The sequence below is a fragment of the Chionomys nivalis genome, chromosome 18 (assembly GCF_950005125.1).
Source record: "Chionomys nivalis chromosome 18, mChiNiv1.1, whole genome shotgun sequence".
Taxonomy (NCBI): Eukaryota; Metazoa; Chordata; class Mammalia; order Rodentia; family Cricetidae; genus Chionomys; species Chionomys nivalis.
The window spans coordinates 33,610,711-33,630,391 of record NC_080103.1 but is presented as its reverse complement, the minus strand read 5'-3'; the positions used below and the strand labels follow the sequence as shown (position 1 = coordinate 33,630,391).

At 47.9% G+C, this 19,681-nt stretch overlaps 1 protein-coding gene across 1 annotated transcript in view; it reads right to left on the bottom strand.

Annotated features, from left to right (window-relative positions):
* The window catches only part of Abca4 (ATP binding cassette subfamily A member 4), a 124,838-nt gene that overhangs the window by 34,898 nt on the left and 70,259 nt on the right, over positions 1 to 19,681 (bottom strand). Inside the window, exons 17-26 of the mRNA XM_057793337.1 lie at positions 16,900 to 16,965; positions 14,001 to 14,090; positions 12,313 to 12,487; positions 9,929 to 10,060; positions 7,981 to 8,120; positions 7,313 to 7,450; positions 6,675 to 6,868; positions 5,702 to 5,786; positions 2,095 to 2,300; positions 1,727 to 1,775 (exon numbers count right to left, since the gene is read on the bottom strand). Of these exons, the coding sequence (XP_057649320.1) occupies positions 1,727 to 1,775; positions 2,095 to 2,300; positions 5,702 to 5,786; positions 6,675 to 6,868; positions 7,313 to 7,450; positions 7,981 to 8,120; positions 9,929 to 10,060; positions 12,313 to 12,487; positions 14,001 to 14,090; positions 16,900 to 16,965 (1,275 nt within the window). The remainder of the gene's footprint in view (positions 1 to 1,726; positions 1,776 to 2,094; positions 2,301 to 5,701; positions 5,787 to 6,674; positions 6,869 to 7,312; positions 7,451 to 7,980; positions 8,121 to 9,928; positions 10,061 to 12,312; positions 12,488 to 14,000; positions 14,091 to 16,899; positions 16,966 to 19,681) is intronic.

Genomic DNA, 19,681 nt, shown 5'->3' with positions numbered 1-19,681 from the left:
AGGCTCTTGCTAAATCTCGAGTACAGATCACATGCTGTATAGACTTGGCATATATTTATTTAAGTCTCTCAATGACTTTAAAAAGTATGCCGGGGGGTGGTGGCGCACGCCTTTAATCCCAGCACTTGGGAGGCAGAGGCAGGTGGATCTCTGTGAGTTTGAGACCAGCCTGGTTTCAAGAGCTAGTTTCAGGACAGACTCCAAAGCTACAGAGAAACCTAACTCAAAAAAAAAAAAACAAAAACAAAAACAAAAAACAACAAAACCCCCCAACAAACAACAACAACAAAAACCCTACCACCAACAACAAAATCCTAGATGATGATGATGATGATGATGATGATGATGATGATTATTTTCATTCTCCACATGGGGAAACTGACATATGAAGAGACTCAGTACCTTGCCCAAAGTCACTTAGGTATCAAATGATGGAGCTCAGATTTGTTGGTTGTCTACTGCACTCTATGGTTCAACTCTGTACAACCTACCCTCGACTCCTCTGAAATGCCCACCGTTATGCCCCTGCTGACCCATCTTCAATGTCTATTATTCTGATAGGCTAATTACTAAAAAGGAGCATGCTATCCAGGTACAGGTCTCTAACTTTTAATTCTAGCACAATTTGTGGTCTAATTTAAGTGCTTTCATTCTTGTCTTGGTTGATGTGAATCTTTGGCTTTGAAGGAATTGAGAAAATTCAATTGCTCTCTGCAAAAAATTTAAAAGAGAACCTGGGTCCCCTGAAAAGATCTCATCCCTTCCCCTTCTGCAAGGATGACGGCCTCAGTGGTCTACCACATGACCTATACGGCTGAGCAGGAGCGCACATGGACCGGTGTACATGGTCATTGGCAATTCTAGACCCGACTGATATGTTTGGTCCCTTAGAAGCTGGGGGAGACACACATTATCTTAGGAGGTGGGAGAAGTAGCAGAAACGCCACAGGAAGGAAACACTGCATAGGAAGACATTTGCAAGGTGCCATACTGGGCAGGAGGGGGGGACTAGAGACACAAGACACCATCTTTGCCTCTGAGCAGGAGAGAGGGCCCACTGAGTCTATTTCAGCAGAGTGGGAACAAGCCTCTTATTCTATCAGAAGTGATTTGTGCTATGGAGACAAGTTACCGTCCTGATATTTCCATTCCCTCTGCAGTAAGTACACAACACTCATAATGCTTCGTGTGGCCATGAAGAATCAAGCAAAGGACCCAGGCTAACACATACAGACGCGAGAAGGCCAGAATTCACAGGAATTTCCGTGCCCACCATTTCAGAGTCCACAGGTTCCTAACTGAGAGTTTGAGAGTTTTTATCTTGATCTCAAAGGGGCCAGGAGACTGCAGCAGGCATCTGGGTTATACTAACTGTCATCATTATCTCTAAGGACTCTCTGGAAGCTATCACTCCCGCAGACAAGAGTGAACCAGAAGCCTGGTGGAGAGGAGAGGAGATGGTGATACAGCAGAAAAAAAGAGACCAGAGGTGACGTCTGAAGCGGGGAATCTGACAGTTTAAGAATCCCAATTCATCCAGAATGTCCCTACCCAGCCAAATTCCGTTTCTCAATCCTGTCACCCAGTGGCATGAAGAACACAAAATGCATTACTTGGGGCTCTGGCACTAGGAAGGAAGGAATGGCTGCTTTGTTACTCTTCCTGTAGATTTTTCAAGACCAAGTCTGGAGAAATACAGAACAGGTCGCAGGGTCCAGCACCATACCTACAAACATAGAGCTGGAGTCGGAATCCTCCGTGACCTTCAGAAAAATCTGTTGAAACAAGAAGAGAGAATTTGGTTCAGGCAATTCCTACTTTTGGGAGATTCTAAACCTCCATTTTGTTGGGCACTGTTATACCACGTTGACTGCCTTAAGAACATGGTCTATGAATGAAAAGTGTAAGCACATGGTGACCACAGCTGCAGAAAGTATGCACGCATGGGGACTGAGTTAGGAGGAATCCAGCTAAGGATGGAGACAGCTGTACACTGGGTGGGAAATATTGGCCTTTTGCTTTGGTAGGATTTTGCTTTAGTGTTAAACTTTTGCAAGAGCTGCTGAGACTAACTGCGACCTCTCTCTGTCTTACCTCTTCCAAGGGAGTGTCAGAAATCCCAAAGCTGCTGAGCCCCAGGTCAGACAGTGTCTCCTCCAGCTCTCGAAAGAGGCTGGCATATGCTCTCTGCTTGAAATCCTTGTTTGGAAGGAGGAAGATAAGTTCTTGACCAATGCATTCCACCAGCTTTGCCTCCGGAACATGGTGGTACACCAAATCCATCAGCTCCTTCACATCCCCTAGGACAAGAAGAAGGACTGATATCAATTCCACTCAACCTTTCTAGAACCTGAAAGACTGTGTGATTGCTGGGCCTCCTAGCCTATTCCACCCCTGCCTCTCCCACTCCCTCTCCCTCTCTTATTTGAGAAGGGGGTAAGTAGCTGCCACCATCCTCTGCCTCTCTCCCTCCCCACTTCTCGTGTGTGTATGTGTGTGTGTGTGTGTGTGTGCGTGCGTGTTGAAAGAGGGTCTCATGCATCACACACTGGCCTCAAATCCTTTATGTAATTAAATCTGATCTTGAACTCTTGATTCTGATACCTCTATCCTCAAGTGATGGATTATAGAGATGTACAAATCTATCATCTTTAGCCAGGCACACATCTCTATCCCAGCAGTCTGGAGACAGAGCCAGGCAGATATCTTTGAATTTGAGGACAGCCCACCTGTATTTTAGTTTGGTACAGGCTGGCCTTCCTGAGTGCTGGGATTAGAGGCATAAACCACACACTTGGCTCTTGGCGTCATGACATTTCTTTTAGACTTGACAATCAGTGAGTCTGTTTTTTAGCTTAGTGGACTCTGGGACAAAGGTCCTCCAGGTGGCTAGCTGTACAACCTGAGGGAGGGCGTTCCCTCCATTGTTCAGTCAAAGGTGTTTTTGCCTCAAGGAATGCTAAACTCCCTGGTTCCTCCTCTGTGAAAGGGAAAAAGAACTGGGCCCACTTCAAGACTGTTTGTGGGGACGGGGAATAATGTTCGCACGGTGCTTGGGGTGGTGCCTGGCACAGGCTGGCTGGCACTTAGCAGCTGTTGCATTCCTGAACACCACCAGCCCAGGGAAGAAAATCCATCGTCATTAGCACTTATTCTCATTCGTTGGAAAGTTAGTTAAGTCAGGGTTGTTTTCTTTCTTTCCCGCCTGGCCCAAGCAAGCTGTAGGGGACTTATCCAAGACACACGCCTAGAGAGGAGGCTGTCCTTCCTAAATCACACCCATGTGGGTTTGTTTCTTGGAGGGTCACACCATTTTCCCCTGGGCTGTACCTGTCCTCTCATATAGGACAAGATTCACTAACCAGTGACCGCAGAAGGAGGTTGAGAAGCCCTGGAGAGGATGAGGATGGCTTCGGAGGCGGGAAGCATGGTAGCATGATAACTTTGAACAGCCAGAACTGGATTTTATGGACAAGCACATATTACTTTGAAATTGAAAGCCTAATTTGATTTTTTTTTTTTAAAAAGGTAGGTCTTGCTTTTTAATTCAAACTGGCCTTGAACTCATAATTCTTGTACAGTCTTCTCCTGAGTGCCGGGATGATAGGTACGTGATACTCTAATCCCAGTGAGTGTTGATATTCAAGCCAGTTTTCTTAAAGGGTCAGCATCGCCAAGGAAAGTCTCAACTTTTTTTTTTTTAAAAAAAAAAAAAAAAAATGACGTGGTCCGAATATTTCCCAGCTCGCCATTAAGATCCTGTGCTGAGCCAGAGTGAAAGGCTTGGGTGTCACACCTGCAAGCAGCGTGATTGTCTTCAGTCCTGGATGAGCTCATACTGGGACCGGGGAGTTCTTTACTGGAGGAAATAGCTCTGCCCCAGTAACTTGTAGGGGTCACGCTCATTGTTCTCGTAGGAAGGAAGTGAGAGCCAGTCACTGGATTCCCAGGGACTGCGTCTTAGATGTGTGTGTGTCAGCCTCTCAAAAGGCTCCATCTGGCAGGGAGGTCTGTGAGTGTGTGTGTGTGTGGTATGTGGAGCGGGGCGAGGGTGGGTGAGTGAGAAGCCAGCCAAGGAGGTAACTGGGGATTAAGGGATCGCTCCTCCCTAATTGGGGGGCGTCCCCACCCACTGTACTTGCCACCATTACAGCATACCACGCTAGACAAAGAAAGTCTTTTCATGGACATGGAGCCATACTTTAAACGTCATGCCAGCCACAGACGCACACATTCCAACTTGATTTTGAGGGACTGTAACAACTAAACACGTTAATATGGATTTGTTTAATGAAAGCATCAGTGTTTAGATCAAGATTCCAAGGAGAGGATTTTCAGCAGCACAGGGGATGCCCACTGCGAGATGAGCAAAGCAGAAGGTCCAGAGAGGCAACACCGAAGAAATGCTTCCATCCAGCACAGGCTCTGCCGGCACGCTGAGGAGGGGAGCAAACCCCGGTGACGGGACCCCAAGCCTTGCCTCGCAGGCTTTTGTTGTCTCACTATATCGCCCTGGATGGCCTAGACTCCCTATGTAGATCAGGCTGGCCTAGAACCCACAGAGATCTGCCTACTTCTGCCTGTGCTAGGATCAAAGGCGCATGCCAATGCACCTGGCCTTCCCCAGCCCAGGTTTTAAGCACAAAGCACATCAATATTGTCAAGCGTTCTTGTTCCACCAGATTTCACTTAGGAAATTCTTAATGTTTGGGGGTGTGTTAAATAGGAAACTTGGTCTTTGACAAGCACACACTTTCCTCTGTTCATAAAGCAAGGTCAGTACCGAAGTTTAGTTTTGCTTTTACACTGGATTTTAGGGTCTGGGGCACTCCACTTGCAAAGTCATCCTCACGAGAGGCATGAAGACGGGCAGTCGCTGAGAACAGAAAGAATTGCTGGCAAGCTCTTGGGATCCTGAGCTTAGACCTGACAGGGGAACAACTGCATGTAGAGTGAGCCTATTTACTGCACCTCTCTGCAGATGGGGAGAGACCTGTGAGAGACAATATACCCTGAAATTAAAGGGAGGCTCACTGGGAACTTGGGAATGTAGGATATTGTGCAAGGATGCCATACACCCTCTCCACCTACAAGCTCAGATTCTCCAAAAGTTCCCTGTAAGAGAGGTGTAGGGACAGAGCGATGGCTCCGCAGTTATGACCACTTATTGCTCTTACAGGGACTGTGGGCTCAGTCCATGACCCCCCATGATGGCTCACAACTGTCTGTAACTCTGGTTTCAGAGGCTCCAATGCCCTCTTCTAGCTTCTGCAGGCACTGCACATACATGGTTCACTTTCATACATGTAGGCAGTCATACGCATAAAATAAAAATAATAAATAAAAAGCTAAAAGGAGAGAGAACCAGAGGGTACCTTGGCACACTTTTAGGAGTGGGTGTGTCCACGCTCTGTTAAAGGGCGGGAGGACGCCAAGGACCAAGGGATGAGCAGGGATGGAAAGTGAACAAACACTGGACTCCTTATTAAAGAGAGAGCTCTTGGCTGCATGACTTTAAAATCACATTAGGAATCATGTTGGGAGGAGAAACAGACTCAAGAAAGAGATGAGCAATCGCACGACATTGGGGTTCCAGTACACCAAGCATCCTCTTTGCTTGAGGGCATCGCAACAGAGCACAGCCGAGAACATGGGAGACGGTCATGAACCAGGACCAACGTTCAGCCTGCCCGGCTCTTACCATCCAACACTTGTTCTTCGGTTATCTCATCCACTCGGGCTGGACACCTGGTGGGGAAAGCCTTTGATGTACAGCTGCAGGCCCCCTACAACCGAGAGACAGAGATGACTGATGGGGCGCACCTCATCCCGCGATAGCATCTTCGCGGTGCCAGCTGCTGTCACCACTGTTCTGTCTCTCATCACCAACCGGGGCCAACCTTTTCTTTTTCTTCTTCTTCGCTGTTTAATCTGTTAATTCATCTGAGCGTTTTGAGGGTGTAGCTGGCATGATTTTTATCCCAGAGGGGATGTGAGTCAGGCAGAGAGAGAGACAGAGAGAGAGAGAGAGAGAGAGAGAGAGAGAGAGAGAGAGAGAGAGAACCTCAAAGCATCCCTTAGGATTGTCACTGCTTGTGTGGCAGCTAGAGACATTCTGCTCCCCTCCCAACCCCTGTGGACACCGGGCTGTGGAAATCTATGTGGGACAGGAAAACCCACTACAGCCACTTACACTGGAGGTGTAAATGACACAACAGTAGAACATTTGCGGCAATTCGAATACGAGGGACGCCTGTTCTCAAGGAGCCCAGGCAACACTCAACCCTTTATCTCATTTGTCTCCTCTCTGTCCCTACAAGGCAGAAGCCAGCATCATCAGCTTCATTTTCCAGGTAAAGAGAGGTAACAGGAAAGAATAAAACAGTCTAACCATGAAGGGCAAGGTGTTCCCATGGTACACCGTACTACATGTGTAGTTTGGGACACCAGTGTGTAGTATTTCTGGTTGTTTAAAAATAGTTGTGTCTGGGTGCATGTTTGGGGCATCTCTGCAGGGCATGTTAGAACGTTATTACTGAAATCTACAAATAGACCCAGAAATAAACTAATTCTGACAGCTAACGGCCCAACGGGTAGAAATATCTAGAACAGCAGCTCCCCACTGGCTGTCCCTACCCACCCAAGCTGGGCCCCTTCCCTGCGCAGACACGGACCTCACAGCCACCTCTTTGGTTCTGGATGTTTTTCATCTTGCGAACCAAGGTCAAGTAGAAGCCTGTGCCAAAGCAGTTCTTGAGGAAGAGTGGTGTTCCACAGCAGTAGAGCCTTCCTTGGGAGAGGATGGCGATACGGTCACCAAGGAGGTCAGCCTCATCCATGTGGTGAGTAGACATGATGATGGTTCTGCCTGTGAGGAAACGATCGGGGTTGTCACCAGACAAACCCTGGAGAGGATGCACAGCAACCTCCAGGTGATTTGGTCCCCAGAACCACAAGTTCATAAATAAAGACAAAGTAGTTACTTCTTCAGCAAGCGTAGTGATGTTATAGCAACTGATTATAGGCATGTACTACTAGGCCTGGTTTGTGTGGTGCGGGGGTTGAACTTGGCATTTTGCAAATGCTTTGTAAACACTGTACCAAATGAGTTCCCCTCCAGCCCAGCCTTCTAGACTATTTCAGCCTCTTTGTGTTTATGTAAATACCTCAGGAGGCTCTCACTTGAACTTGGATTTCACCCACAGTCTCAAGGGAGTGCAGTTATGGCTGTTAGTGCACTTAGCTATAAACTACTAGGTGTGAGAAAAATGGAATTCCAGGAAGAACCTCAATGAGACCACGGGGTATTCACCGGATCGGTATTTCAGGAGCAGGTCCCAGATGGAGCGCCTGGAGTAGGGGTCCACCCCAGAGGTGGGTTCGTCCAGGACCACCACCTTGGAATCTCCCACAAAAGCAATGGCCACAGACAGTTTCCTCTGCATGCCACCTAGAGGCAGAAGGAAGACGATGGTGGCTTATCACAGATACCTTGACATGGGGACGAGAAAAGCCCAGGACTGGTGGCATGTGGAGACTCTTCAAATCTGACAGTTTGATACTGCCACCTTAGATATCCCTGCACAAAGACATAGCGGCATTGGGGCTTCATCAATGCAGAAAGGCCACCCTTGTGTCCTGGCATCTGCTCATCTGAAGACTGGATCTTTAACTTCACAGAAGTTAGGAGCTCACCCCGGTACAAGGCCCTGCCCAGTGGTTCCCAACCTTTTTAATGCTGTGGCCCTTTAATACAGTTCCTCATGTTTTGGGGACCCCCCCAACCATAAAATTATTTCGTTGCAACTTCATAACTGTAATTTTGATACTATAAAGAATTGCATTGTAAATATCTGCTATGCAGGGTTGTGACCCACAGGTTGAGAACCACTGCCCCACCCCACTCCTCTGCTGAGGTGCACCAGAAGGGAGGCAATGGATGCTCCAGATGAAGACCTGTCTCTTTCCAGTACCAAGCACCTGAAAGGTCCTGCGCCTCCTCGTTTCTCTTGTGGTGGAGGCCAGTGTCTTCTAACATAGCTTCCATCTCCAGCTGGGCCTCCTCCCAGGACTTCCCCTTCAGCTGGGCATAGAACAGGATATGCTCAGCCACTGTGAGACTGTGGGAACAGGACGAGGAGAAGAGCAATGAGTTGAGCAATTCCATTTCTAGCAATTTAGCTTAGAAAATAAAGATGAGACCGGGTGGTGTTGGCGCACACCATATTAGTCCCAGCACTTGGGAGGCAGAGGCAGGCTGATCTCAAAAGAAAGAAAGTAAGGATGAATATAAAGACATAGCAATCAAAATTTTCATCCTGGTATTATTTATAATACAAAAGTAAAACAACATTGGGATCGCACATTTGTACTTATAAACATCAGAAATTCCTTTTTAAAGAAATATGTAATCACATGAAGAGATATTCACAACACCTTAGGGTCAAAAAAAAGCAATTATGGAACTGGAAAGATGACTCAGTGGTTAAGAGCATGGGCTACTCTTACAGAGGAGCTGGGTTCGAGTCCCAGCACCCACATGGCATCTCACAACTGTTTGTAACTCTAGTTCCAGGAAATCCGGTGCCCTCTTCTCAGGCGCTGGGCACACATATAGTGCACAGATACACACTCAGGCAAAGCACCCATGTACATAATAAGATAATTAAAGAGCAAGCACCGTTTCAAACAGTCAGGTGACAAAACTGTACATATAATTTTACTCTCCTTCATAACCTGCAAGTCTGCAGGCACGTCTGCACGTGCAGAGGAATTTCTCAAGAACCATATCTAGAGGTGTTGACAGCGATCGCCTCTTGGGTGGTAGAATGACTCGTGACAGTTTTGTTTGTTTGTGCTTTTCTTTGTATTTGGCTGTCTTCTCTCCTTCAACCCCTACCTTTCTTCTACAATGACTAGAGTCAGGACATAAAATATGTTTCGGTTGGAAAGAAAGAGAATGGGGTAAGAGAGAGATAAGGAGGAGGGGAGGGAGATGGGGAGGGGAAGGAAAAGGAAGAAGGTGGAAGTAGGAAAGGAGAAAAGAAAGAAACTCAAGCCAGCCAGCATGAAGGCCTCTGAAAGGGCAACCCTTGGCATCAGGGCTCAGTGTGCAGAAGGAACGATGCTCCTCTTTCTGGTTCCTGCCCAGAAGTATTCAGGGCACACAATGGGGTGGCCGTCAGAAAGAAGCTGCTATGACTCCTCTGGCGGGGACATCACAGCTCTGAGCACCAGGAGCACAGTCTCACATCTGGAGAGACAATTCTTACCCCAGCAGGACAAGGGCTTTGAAGGTGGGGACCAGACTATAAAGCATTGGGCTGGAGGGAAGATGTGAGCTGGGGGCAGGTGAGGAAAACATGCCGATAGCTTAGGGTTCCTATCGCTGTGATGAAATACCATGACCAAAGCAACGTAGGGAGGAAAGGGTTTGTTTGGCTTACACTTCCACGTCACTGTTCATCATCAAAGGAAGTCACAACAAGAGCTCAGTCAGGGCAGGAACCAGGAGGCAGAAACTAATGAAGAGGCCATGGAGGAGTGTTGCCTACTGGCTTGCTCATCATGGCTTTGCTCAGCCTTGGCTTATGGAACCCAGGACCACCAGCCCAGGGGTGGCACCATGCAAAATGGGCTGGGCCCTCCCCTTCCCACAGCAATTGGTAATTAAGAAAATGTCCCATAGGCTTGCCTACAGCCCCACCTTATTTTGGCATTTTCTCAATAGAGGATCCCTGCTTTCCAGTTTCCCTCCCTTGTGTCAAGTTGACATAAAACTGGCCAGCACAGCAGGGGTCATTTCCAATAGACGTCCTGTTTTCTCCTGATGCCGGAGATGTAACCCAGGGACGATGGACATGCCAGGCAAGTACGCTATCACAAAGCTCACCCCTGCCCTGGAGAATCTCAACTCCAGTTCACTTACTGGTGGAATAGGATGTTATGCTGGGGACACATGCCCAGGCTCTGGCGTACTGACTCGAGGCTGGTTTCAATGTCTTTCCCCCCAATGAGTACGGTCCCTGATGTTGGTGGCAACAGACCTGTCAAGATGGACCTGCCAAACAGAGGGTTAGGTGTCAGAAGGAAAGGGCTTTAGGACTCACCAGGGGAGGATGGCAACCCCACTCCAGGGTCAGAAGGATGCCTGTAATGATTCCTGCCTTATCTCACTATTAAACTCAAACCTACATCAGCTTAGGGGCCTTGACATTTTCTACACAAGGCTTACTTAGCACCAGTGCCTACATTCAGGTCCTGGTACCCAGAACCACAAGGGCCTTCTTTTTTCTACTCTTTATTTCCTGTGCTTCCAGACCAGTTTCAAGAGCTTCAGGGATTCCCAGCCTCAGATACCACATCACTCACCCATCACTGTAGTGGTCAGTTGTAGTGCCCACTGGGATGGTGAACCATAGTGGTCACTGTCATGGTCAGTCATGTGGTCACTGTGGTGTTCACTGATATGGTCAGCCATAGTGGTCACTGTTGTGGTCACTGTTGTAGTGTCCACTGTAAAGGTCTGTCATAGTGGTCATCCGGTGGCTAGCCCTTGAGGTCACTGTCGTGTTGTAGTCAGTTAAAGGGGTTGAGAGCGCAGCCCACTGCTTTGCCTGGGTAAGCAACCCCGACTGTGGAGAAACTGGCTGTTGCCTTTACAAAGCCCAGGGAAGACGGCGATGCCGGTGGGAAGCTGATCCCACCTATGCGTTCACGGTGTGTCTGCTGATGAACTGACCCTGACCGCAGTCAGGCACAGGAATTAACCACTCACAACCTCAGTTTTGGATCCCTAACATAAAAAGTCCATAACTATGTTGTGATTCTTCCTCCCTTTCTTTAATAAAACAAGACATATTGACTCCTGCCTGCTTAGGTAGGTGTCTGGGTTTAGTGAGTCAAAAGGTACTTTAGAACAGAACCAGTATGAAGTGAAACTTTAAAGTGTTATGTTATTCCCGGTGTTGGGCAGCGTCGTGTTTCAGCTCTAGGGGAAGTTGAATCTCTGCACTCAGTGAAGTAATGTGTTTGTCTTCAAGAGGTCCTGGGGTCTTGGCTGGAGCTTCCTGTTCCCGGACCACGGGAGTTCGCCGGGGAGATAGACCTAGACTGCCACACCCAGCCCTGATAAAATCGCAGGCTCTCGGAGCCCGTATTTAGAAGCCGAAATCTTTGTTGATCAACCACTAGAGGGAAACAGTCCCAAGCACAATGGCCCCGGCCCCACATTCCGTTCGCTCTGAAAGCCCCAAGAGCACATTCCAGAGCAGGGAGTTCACCGCTGTTCCTTCCCGGGGCCCTGGAAGCCAAGGATTTGATGGTTGCCGTCACACGGCTTGTTGACCTCCCCCCCCCCCCCCCCCCCCCCGCCCACGGCTCACCCAGCAGAGCTCTGCCTAGGAACCTCAGCAGGTGGCGCTCAGGCCCCTGAAGAACTGTAGGACCGAGAAGTCTACCCAGAGATCCAGATTTTCCTGCACTTGGCCTTCTGCCAGGCGTATACTTGGCCACCGGTCTCCCTACACTTCCTTAGAAATGTAACCAACCCCCAACAGAGGTCCCATGCCAACTGAAGCACCCTGGTAATTGGTAGGAAAAAGAGTGCTCCTTAAAAACAGAGGTGTTCTACAGACCCTGGACATAGATAGCCAGGACTTTATCCTCACTGTGGATGACAGGGATGGGGATTAAGGAGGGGACTAAGGGTGTTAGGAACAAGAGGCGACTGTGGCTAGAGGGCCTGGCTAACGCACCTACCGAGCCATCAACTCAGAGGTGTCAGGAAAAAATTACTCAAACTCTGTGAACGTACATTTCCGTGACAGGAAGGGAGGCTATACACTTACTCCCCATTCTCTCGCTGCTTCTTAACGAATATTACATGTACTCGAGTGGGCTTTGAATACTGCAGCATTCTTAGGAGATTTTTTTTAACTTTTATTTATTACTTAATTTTATTTTGCAGTGTTTGGGAGGGGGTTGCATTCAAGACAGGATCTCACTATGTAGCTCTGGCTGTCCTGGAACTCCCTCGGTAGACCAGGATAGCCTTGAACTCACAGAGTTTACCAGCCTCTGCCTCCCAGGTGCTGAGATTAAAGACATTTAAGCCACCACACCCAGCTTGCTTTGGAAATTCTTGGGACCACAACAAGGGTGTTTTATTTATTTGTTCATTTGTTTCTACCACAATTCAATAGGGAAGCATAGGCTGAAGATATTGGGGAGAGTGAAGCCGGGGATGATGGATGGGACGGGATGGGATGGGATGGGATGGGATGGGGACAGTCCCTTTGCTAGAGAACTCACAAGGTGGTGGTTTTCCCTGCTCCATTGTGACCGAGCAATGCTGTGATCTGGCTCTCATAGAAAGTGATGGTAAGGCGGTCCACAGCAGGCCGACTACCGGGCTCAAAAACCTTTACCAGGCTCTTCACGCACACTCCCGGCACCAACCCTGGAAGCTCGCGTTCGAAGAAGGAGTCTTGGAAGGAAAAGCACATTGTAGAAAGGCAACACTCTAACGACCGTGCTCAATGAACACAGTGCCTTCTTCAACCCTGTGTTCTGCCTGTAACTTCGCCTGCCCACACGGCTGTAACTTTGTAAAGAGGATCAAAATAGCCATGGTAAACACTTATTGTGAGTTGGGTACTGTTCCCGGTGTTTTCCAAGAATGGCCTCATTTCACACTCATTTCAATCGGTTAGAAAGTCCAAGACTGAGAGGCAGTGAGTGTTCTGTTGAGGTTACATGGCTTGTAAGTGGCAGAGTTAGGGTGTGAGCCCAGAGCCCGTTCTCATTTGAAACAGTCCCTGCCTGCATATTGAGTTAACCCCAAGCTCCATCTTTGCGCTCAGGCTCAGTCTGAAGAATTCTTCATGGATTTCTGGCACCAGCTCTTACCCCTCAGCACTCCTGGGCAGCCCACTCTTCCTCATCGTGGCTCCTCCCTCCCTACGCTTCATGTCCCCTTCATGTTGACCAACTCTCTCCCTCCCCCTGATCCCTACCATATCTTCTCTGCAGGACACTCTACAGAGCCAGATTAATTATCATCAATGAATTCCAAATATCTGTTCCTAAATCTGTTGCTCTGTCTGTCTGTCTGTCTGTCTGTCTGTGCCTCCCAGTCTGGTCTAAAGCTGAACCGGAAGCCCATCCTCAGTTTCATTGCCTGTCATTTCGCCTTGTCAAACCACTCCAGGAGGAGGGTCTTCCAGAGGAATCCCTGTCTGCAAACCAACTCCGTGAGGATCCGGGTCTCCAACGTCAGCTTTGCCAAGAGGTACCCGAGGGGCACCTGGAAGTGGGACTTTCTCACGCCAACATCAGGCTAAATCAGGGCCCAGGCACCTCCCTAAACCCAAGAAATACATACGCTCCAGGATGAGAACCCTTACAAGAATAGATGAAGAGGAAGATGGAGCAACAAAAGCCACGGACACAAGTCTTACATAGCCTGCCCATCGGCCCAGGAACGATTAGGTAACCTCCACAGCCAGGAAAGCCTGCTGGTGGTGCTAGTGAATGGACCCAGGGTTTATAAACCTTGAGTGAAGTGCACGCAGTCAGCTCTGCTAGACTCTTTCCCCTGACAGCACTTATTTTTGTCTTTCCTTATAGCTCATATCCGCTTCAAGTCCCAGTGACCCAAGTCATTGTTCTGGCTAAATCCTCGGAAGTCAGCACATTCGTGCAATTCACTTGGGATTTGCCTAACAAGGGCACAAACACACTACAGACTTGGGATTTGCTTTCTCCAGGAAACATGCACTAATGTCTGGGTTGGACCATTCATGCCCGTCATGCGCAGCTGGACATCAGATTTAACATCAGTCAAGAGACGGAGGCAGCTTCCTGGCCTTCTTCATTCCACCTATTTTGTGGTTTTGCTCTGGCACTGCTGGCACTACCTAAGCTTCCTAGCTTTTTGCCTTGGCTCGGCTCTGCCCTTTTCTGGGGCTGGGGAGTGGGGGAGGGGTGGCGGGCGTTACCACTCATTCCTTCCGGGTGCTCCGGATCCTCCATTTCCTCTGTTAAAGGTTCAGTCTTTTCCAGGGCCCTTTCTTCTCTGGTCGAACAACCTGAACCAATCAGAAGCCTATGTGACTCTTCAGTAAAGACAGGCGAGGAGAGGAGGAGTAGAGGGAACAACTGAGTTTCTCACCACAAGGGGAAGGCAGCTCCCTCAACAGCCAGCATTGCTCCGAGACCAGCCTGCTGCATGGCCTCCAGCTCTGACCTGCTGCCAGGCCACGAGATACTCAAATCTGGCCATCTTCATCAGGCCCAGGGGGACTTTTGTAATTGGAGCCTTGGAGCCGAAAGAGTTTCTATTTACTCTGGTGTTTGTTTTCAGGGGGAGCTGGGACTCAAACTCAGAATTTCATGAATGTTAGGCAAGCGCTCTCCCACCACGCATCATTCCCAGCCCTCACATCTTCCAGTTAATATGCTAGGCTTCCTATGTCCGAAATCGTGACTGAAAAACCAAAACCAAAAACAGACATATAAAAAAATCTGCCCCAGGGTTAAATTTGGAATGGGTTAATTTTCTTTAGCTTACCACCTGGTCCTTTTCGGCTCCAACCTACAACATGTCAGTCACAGGAACCTTGAGCAAAAATTCATCTATAGTGATAAGATGGGTAGCCAGCGTAAATCTAAGTTTGAGAAGTAGCTCCCTTGAGAAAACCACCTATTTGGGCATTTAAGAATCCTGAGGTTAACACCAGGGTGGAGCCTGGTATATTCAGGATTGTGAAGGGTGATCTCTCTCTCTCTCTCTCTCTCTCTCTCTCTCTCTCTCTCTCTTTCTCTCTCTCTCTCTCTCTCTCTCTCTCTCTCTCTCTCTCTCTCACACACACACACACACACACACATGCGCGCGCCATGGTTTCTTTTGTGTGTGTGTGGGGGGCTTTTTGTTTTGTTTTTAATTGGCATTTGGTCTAAAAGGGTGTCAAGGACATCCTGGAAAGGGAAGAAGCAGAAAGGCCTTCCAGCCAGAGAGGAAGCAGGAACCAGAGGAAGCCACCAGCACCAAGCCCTTAGGGTTCTGGTTCAAGTGCAGATGGGCCAGCATCTGCAGCTATTCTCAGTGTCTGCTCACCAGGGCCTCTCGGTCTGCAGGATGGGAGGGAGCAGCAGGCTGAGGCTGAGAGGTGCTGCCTACTGCCCGTCTGACTCCACTTCCTGGAGCAGTTTCGAGTTCATTCTCCAGAATTCCCGAGGTCAACATTCGGGCTAGCACACTGTCCTCAGGTGGAATAAACCAGCCAGAACAACTGTCTTTCTAGATAACCACTGGGGTGGCTGACTGACTTCCTCGCCGGGAGATGTTCTAGTTTCTGTCGCTGGTGTCCACTGGGATTTCTGTAAGAAATGGATGTCCCCATTTCTGTGTCTATGAGTAGAGGAGCTGGGAGGTGACTCCTCTGCCTTCTGATCCAGATAGAGTGAGGGATTGAATTTCGTCCAGCTTACGAGACAGGTGAAACATATTTCCCTTCTGTCAGCAAAAGTGTATGTGTCTCATTTTCAAGGAACACGTTTCTCGAGATTTTTTGTTCTTTGTCTTGAATGGCAGAGCACCTCTTGGGATAACAGAGGGGGGCAGATGAGCAAGAGTGCTGGCGTTCACTGACATTAAGAACACTCCAGGGGCACCCCTGAGTTAGACACTCCCACTTCTGATGGATTGATAACTTTATCACAGTAGACACTTGAAAGTTTGTATATACACACGACACACAAAACAACGGAATGGAAAAACACTGGGCTGTCAAAACACTGCTGCTTGAGCTATTAAAAATGTATATAGAGAAAAATACTTGGAAGGGGGACCCTCAAAACGTCAAACAAACAAAGATCTATACAAGCCTTTTAAAGACTCATATTAAGCCTTAGAAAACTAAACATGGGCATCAGTGCTTAAAGGCTAGAACCTGGCCCAGGTGTGGTCATTCCCATTGAAGCATGGGTAGGTAGAGGTGAGGTCGAACATTCGAAAGCATTTTTTTCCTTACTGAACCTCCCAGTTCTAGGGGAGACTGTAGCTCATAGCTTTAGAGTTCTTCTGCCGCCTCAGAACTCAAAGGACTATGATCTAAGGGGTTCTTATGATTTCCAGAAATCACTTGGCCTCCTGTTTATTTAGGAGGAAAGATAAATTGTGTTTACAAGGCATTGTCAGCAAACGTCCATTTGACTTTCTTCTCTGGCCGCAGAGCTGCGGTAGTGTTTGCCTTGGGGGTCCACAGTGCAGTTTCTGCCTCATCTTCAGGGAGTCAATTACCGTGTCTTTCCAGACTGTGGAGAATAAGGACAGAGGAGAGGGGAGGCAGCGGAGGCTGACAGCAAAGCTCCCTTCATGATTCCTGGATCTCTGCTTTAAAAGCAGGAAGAAGATATTTGACTCCTGAAATGGTGCGACCCCTTTTCAACAGGTGCTTAATCCCCAGACAAGAACTGTCAATGTTCCGCCTTTTGCTCTGGCTCTGTGATTCACCAGGGGTAAGCTTTGTGGAGGCTGTGATCCTGGGCGGCCTGCTCGCCAACCACAGGCAGCAGGAATCATGACTTGACATAAAGGGCCACCTTGGCACCTTCCACACCTCTTGCACAAACCCCAAGGAATTAGTTTCAATCCTGAAGTGTTTCTGGTGTTGCCATTTTGTTTTAATTTTTTTTTGAAGATAGAGTTTCTTTGTGTAGCCCTGGTTGTCTTGGAGCTCACTCTGTAGACCAGGCTGGCCTGGAGCTCACTCTGTAGACCAGGTTGGCCTCGAATTCACAGAGCCTCTGCTTCCTGAGTGCTGGAATTAAAGACGTGTGCCACCACCATTTGGCTGTTTTAATTAAACAAACAAACAAACAAAACACCCAATTTACCTTCACCTCCAAGCCAGTAAGACTCTTGTAGAAGGAAGTACCAGGGGAGTGGCGTTCCGTAGTCTCCTGAGAACAGGAAAGTAAAGAAAGAGAAAACAGTGAGTTCCCACCATCACACAAGCTCTACAATATACTCAGTGAGATCTCAGATTATAGCAACTGTTGATAGTCACAAGCCATTGTGCAGTTACTCACAGGCTATCAGGCAGGGCACTTCTTTCAGTAAGTTTGTAATCAAAATACCATGGGATTTTTTGGGGGGTGTTACTAGCAACACTGGCAATGAGGATCTTTGATGACATCAGTTTCCCAAGAAATAAGTGTTATCAAAGAATTAAATCATACCATTTTTTAGCAGTTAACCAGAAAGCAATAACATTAGAGATCACAACTATTTGTTGGACTCTATATACCGGGCGTATTACATACTTCCCATGTGTGACAGCAGTGGATTCTGAGAACCCTAGGAACCGGGAAGTAATATGAGTCAGAAGGATGCAGACACTGAGGTGCACTAACTTGGAGCCACCTGCCCCAGGAAACGAACATGCGAGAACCCTAATGCAGGCAATCTGGTTCTAACATCACCAATTCTCAACTCCCCACATTCGACTGGATTCAGCTGTATTTTAAGGGGGAAAAAAAGGTCCCAACTTTCTGGTGCAGTTCTCTTTGCAACTTCACATCTGGGTATTGCTCACCAGAAAGAACAGATGTGCAAAGAGTGACCTTTCAGCCCAACCTCTCATCTCCAGGAAGAGTAAGGGGCTGCAGACCATTCCAAACCTTGGGAAGAGGATTTGAAGAGATTCTGGGCTGGCAACCACGTTTCAGTGCGGGGAGGGGGTGACCCGGAGAAGGCAAGGAAGCTCCAGGCCATTCCATTCCCCACAGCCATTACAATAAAGCCGCAATCGAAAAGAGTGTTAGAATCGGATGAAGGTCTTACAGGATTGTCCCTACCTGGATAGTCTCAGAGTGGAAATAAATGGTAGTGGCAAGGAATGGAACGGTGTTTGAGAAAACACACCTCTAGTGTCCTAACCAGAGTCCCAACCTCATGCCTCAAAATGTGGCGTTATTTAGAAGGTAGATGTGCTTAGCTATGTTAGGTGGGGTCATACTGGAGTAGGGTGACCCCATAGAGGCCTCATGAGAGAGTCACATGAAGACTGGTACCCAGGGAAGATGCCACATGAGGTGGAGGATTTGAAGCAATGTGCCTGCAATCAGGGAAGCCAGAGGGTCAAAATCCTCCAGAAGCTTGGTTTTATAGGCAGCATGGCTTTCCCAACAGTTTCATTTTTGATTTCTAGCTTTTAAAAGAATCTCTATTACTTTAAGCCCTTGTGATAACAACTCTGGAAAACACATTGTCCTTCAGGAGGGACACGGACCCAGGCTGCTGGACTTGGCCATCTTTTCCCATTTGTGGTTGCTGCACACCTGTTGCTGTTTGATTGGCTTGGTTCTCTGTGACATGATCTCACTGTAACCCAGGCCGCACTTGAACTCTGCCGTACCTGGTTCCAGCTGCTTATTTCTGAGGACCATGAGCTTGGTCTCCCAGGCCCATCCTCACCCCTCCCTATCTGCTTTGGCCAGGGCGTCAAGAGCTAGACCCAGATGTCACTGTACAGCGAGGGCTGGTGGAGGCCATCCAGGTGAAGAGGGGACTGCTCTGGCTATAGGAAATGCTGATTGGAAGGAAAATCTTGAGTTTCTGCAAAGTAGATTACAAAACTTCGCAAACAGCTAGTTTTGACCAAGTAGCTGATTTTCTAGGCTGCAGGTGCGTTAGATAGTGATTCGGTGTCCATGAAATGCTAAGTTCTAGTCAGGGCTTCCAGGCTGTCGCTGCGAAATAAACAGATCCTAATTCTGCACTCATGGGGCTCTCCTAGGAAAGATGTAAGTCAATAAATGCATACATTAGGTTACGTCACTATTGTGAAATATTAGAAGGTGTTACGTTTGTTTATGCTTGTTTAATGATGCAAAGATGTGCTGCATTCTTTTATGTTGCATTTGTTTAACTCTGTGAAGCTGTGTTACTTTGCCTGTCTAAAACACCGTTTGGTCTAATAAAGATCTGAATGGTCAATAGCGAGGCAGAAGAAAAGATAGGTGGGATTGACAGGCAGACAGAATAAAAAGACGAAAAAAAGGAGGAAGGAGCGAGAAAAGGAGGAGAGGAGGATACTAGGGGCTTGCCACCCAGCCACACATTCAGACATGAAATAAGAAGGGGCGGGGAGAGGGAGACATACAAAAATAAAAAAAGGTAAAAGCCCAGAGGCAAAAGATAGATAATTTAAGTTAAAAAAAAAAAAAGCTGGCTAGAAACAAGCCAAACTAAAACCAGGCATTCATAAGATAAAATAAACCTCAGTTTGTGATTTATTTGGGAGCTGGGTGGTGGTCCCCCAAAAAACTAAGAGTGAAAAACAAGACAAACAAAAAAAAACAACTCCACCTCATGTCAGGCAGTAATGAGTGCTAAAAAAAAAAAGTAGGGTAAAGGGTTAGGGCCACACAGGGAATAATTGGTCATACAAAGACAAAGATCTAGTGCTCTCCAGTCTAGAAAGATCCCCGCGATAAAGTGACATTTGAACAGAGACCCGAGCATCGTGAGGAGCCGAGTCAGCAGATCGGAGGCATAGCCTGGGAGAAAGCCACAGCTAGTGAAAACAGCAGGTGTGAAGGGCGGCCCAGGAAGTGTGCTAGTGTTGAACATCAGCGGGGGAGGCTGTGGTGGCCTGAGCCGAGAGACTTAGTG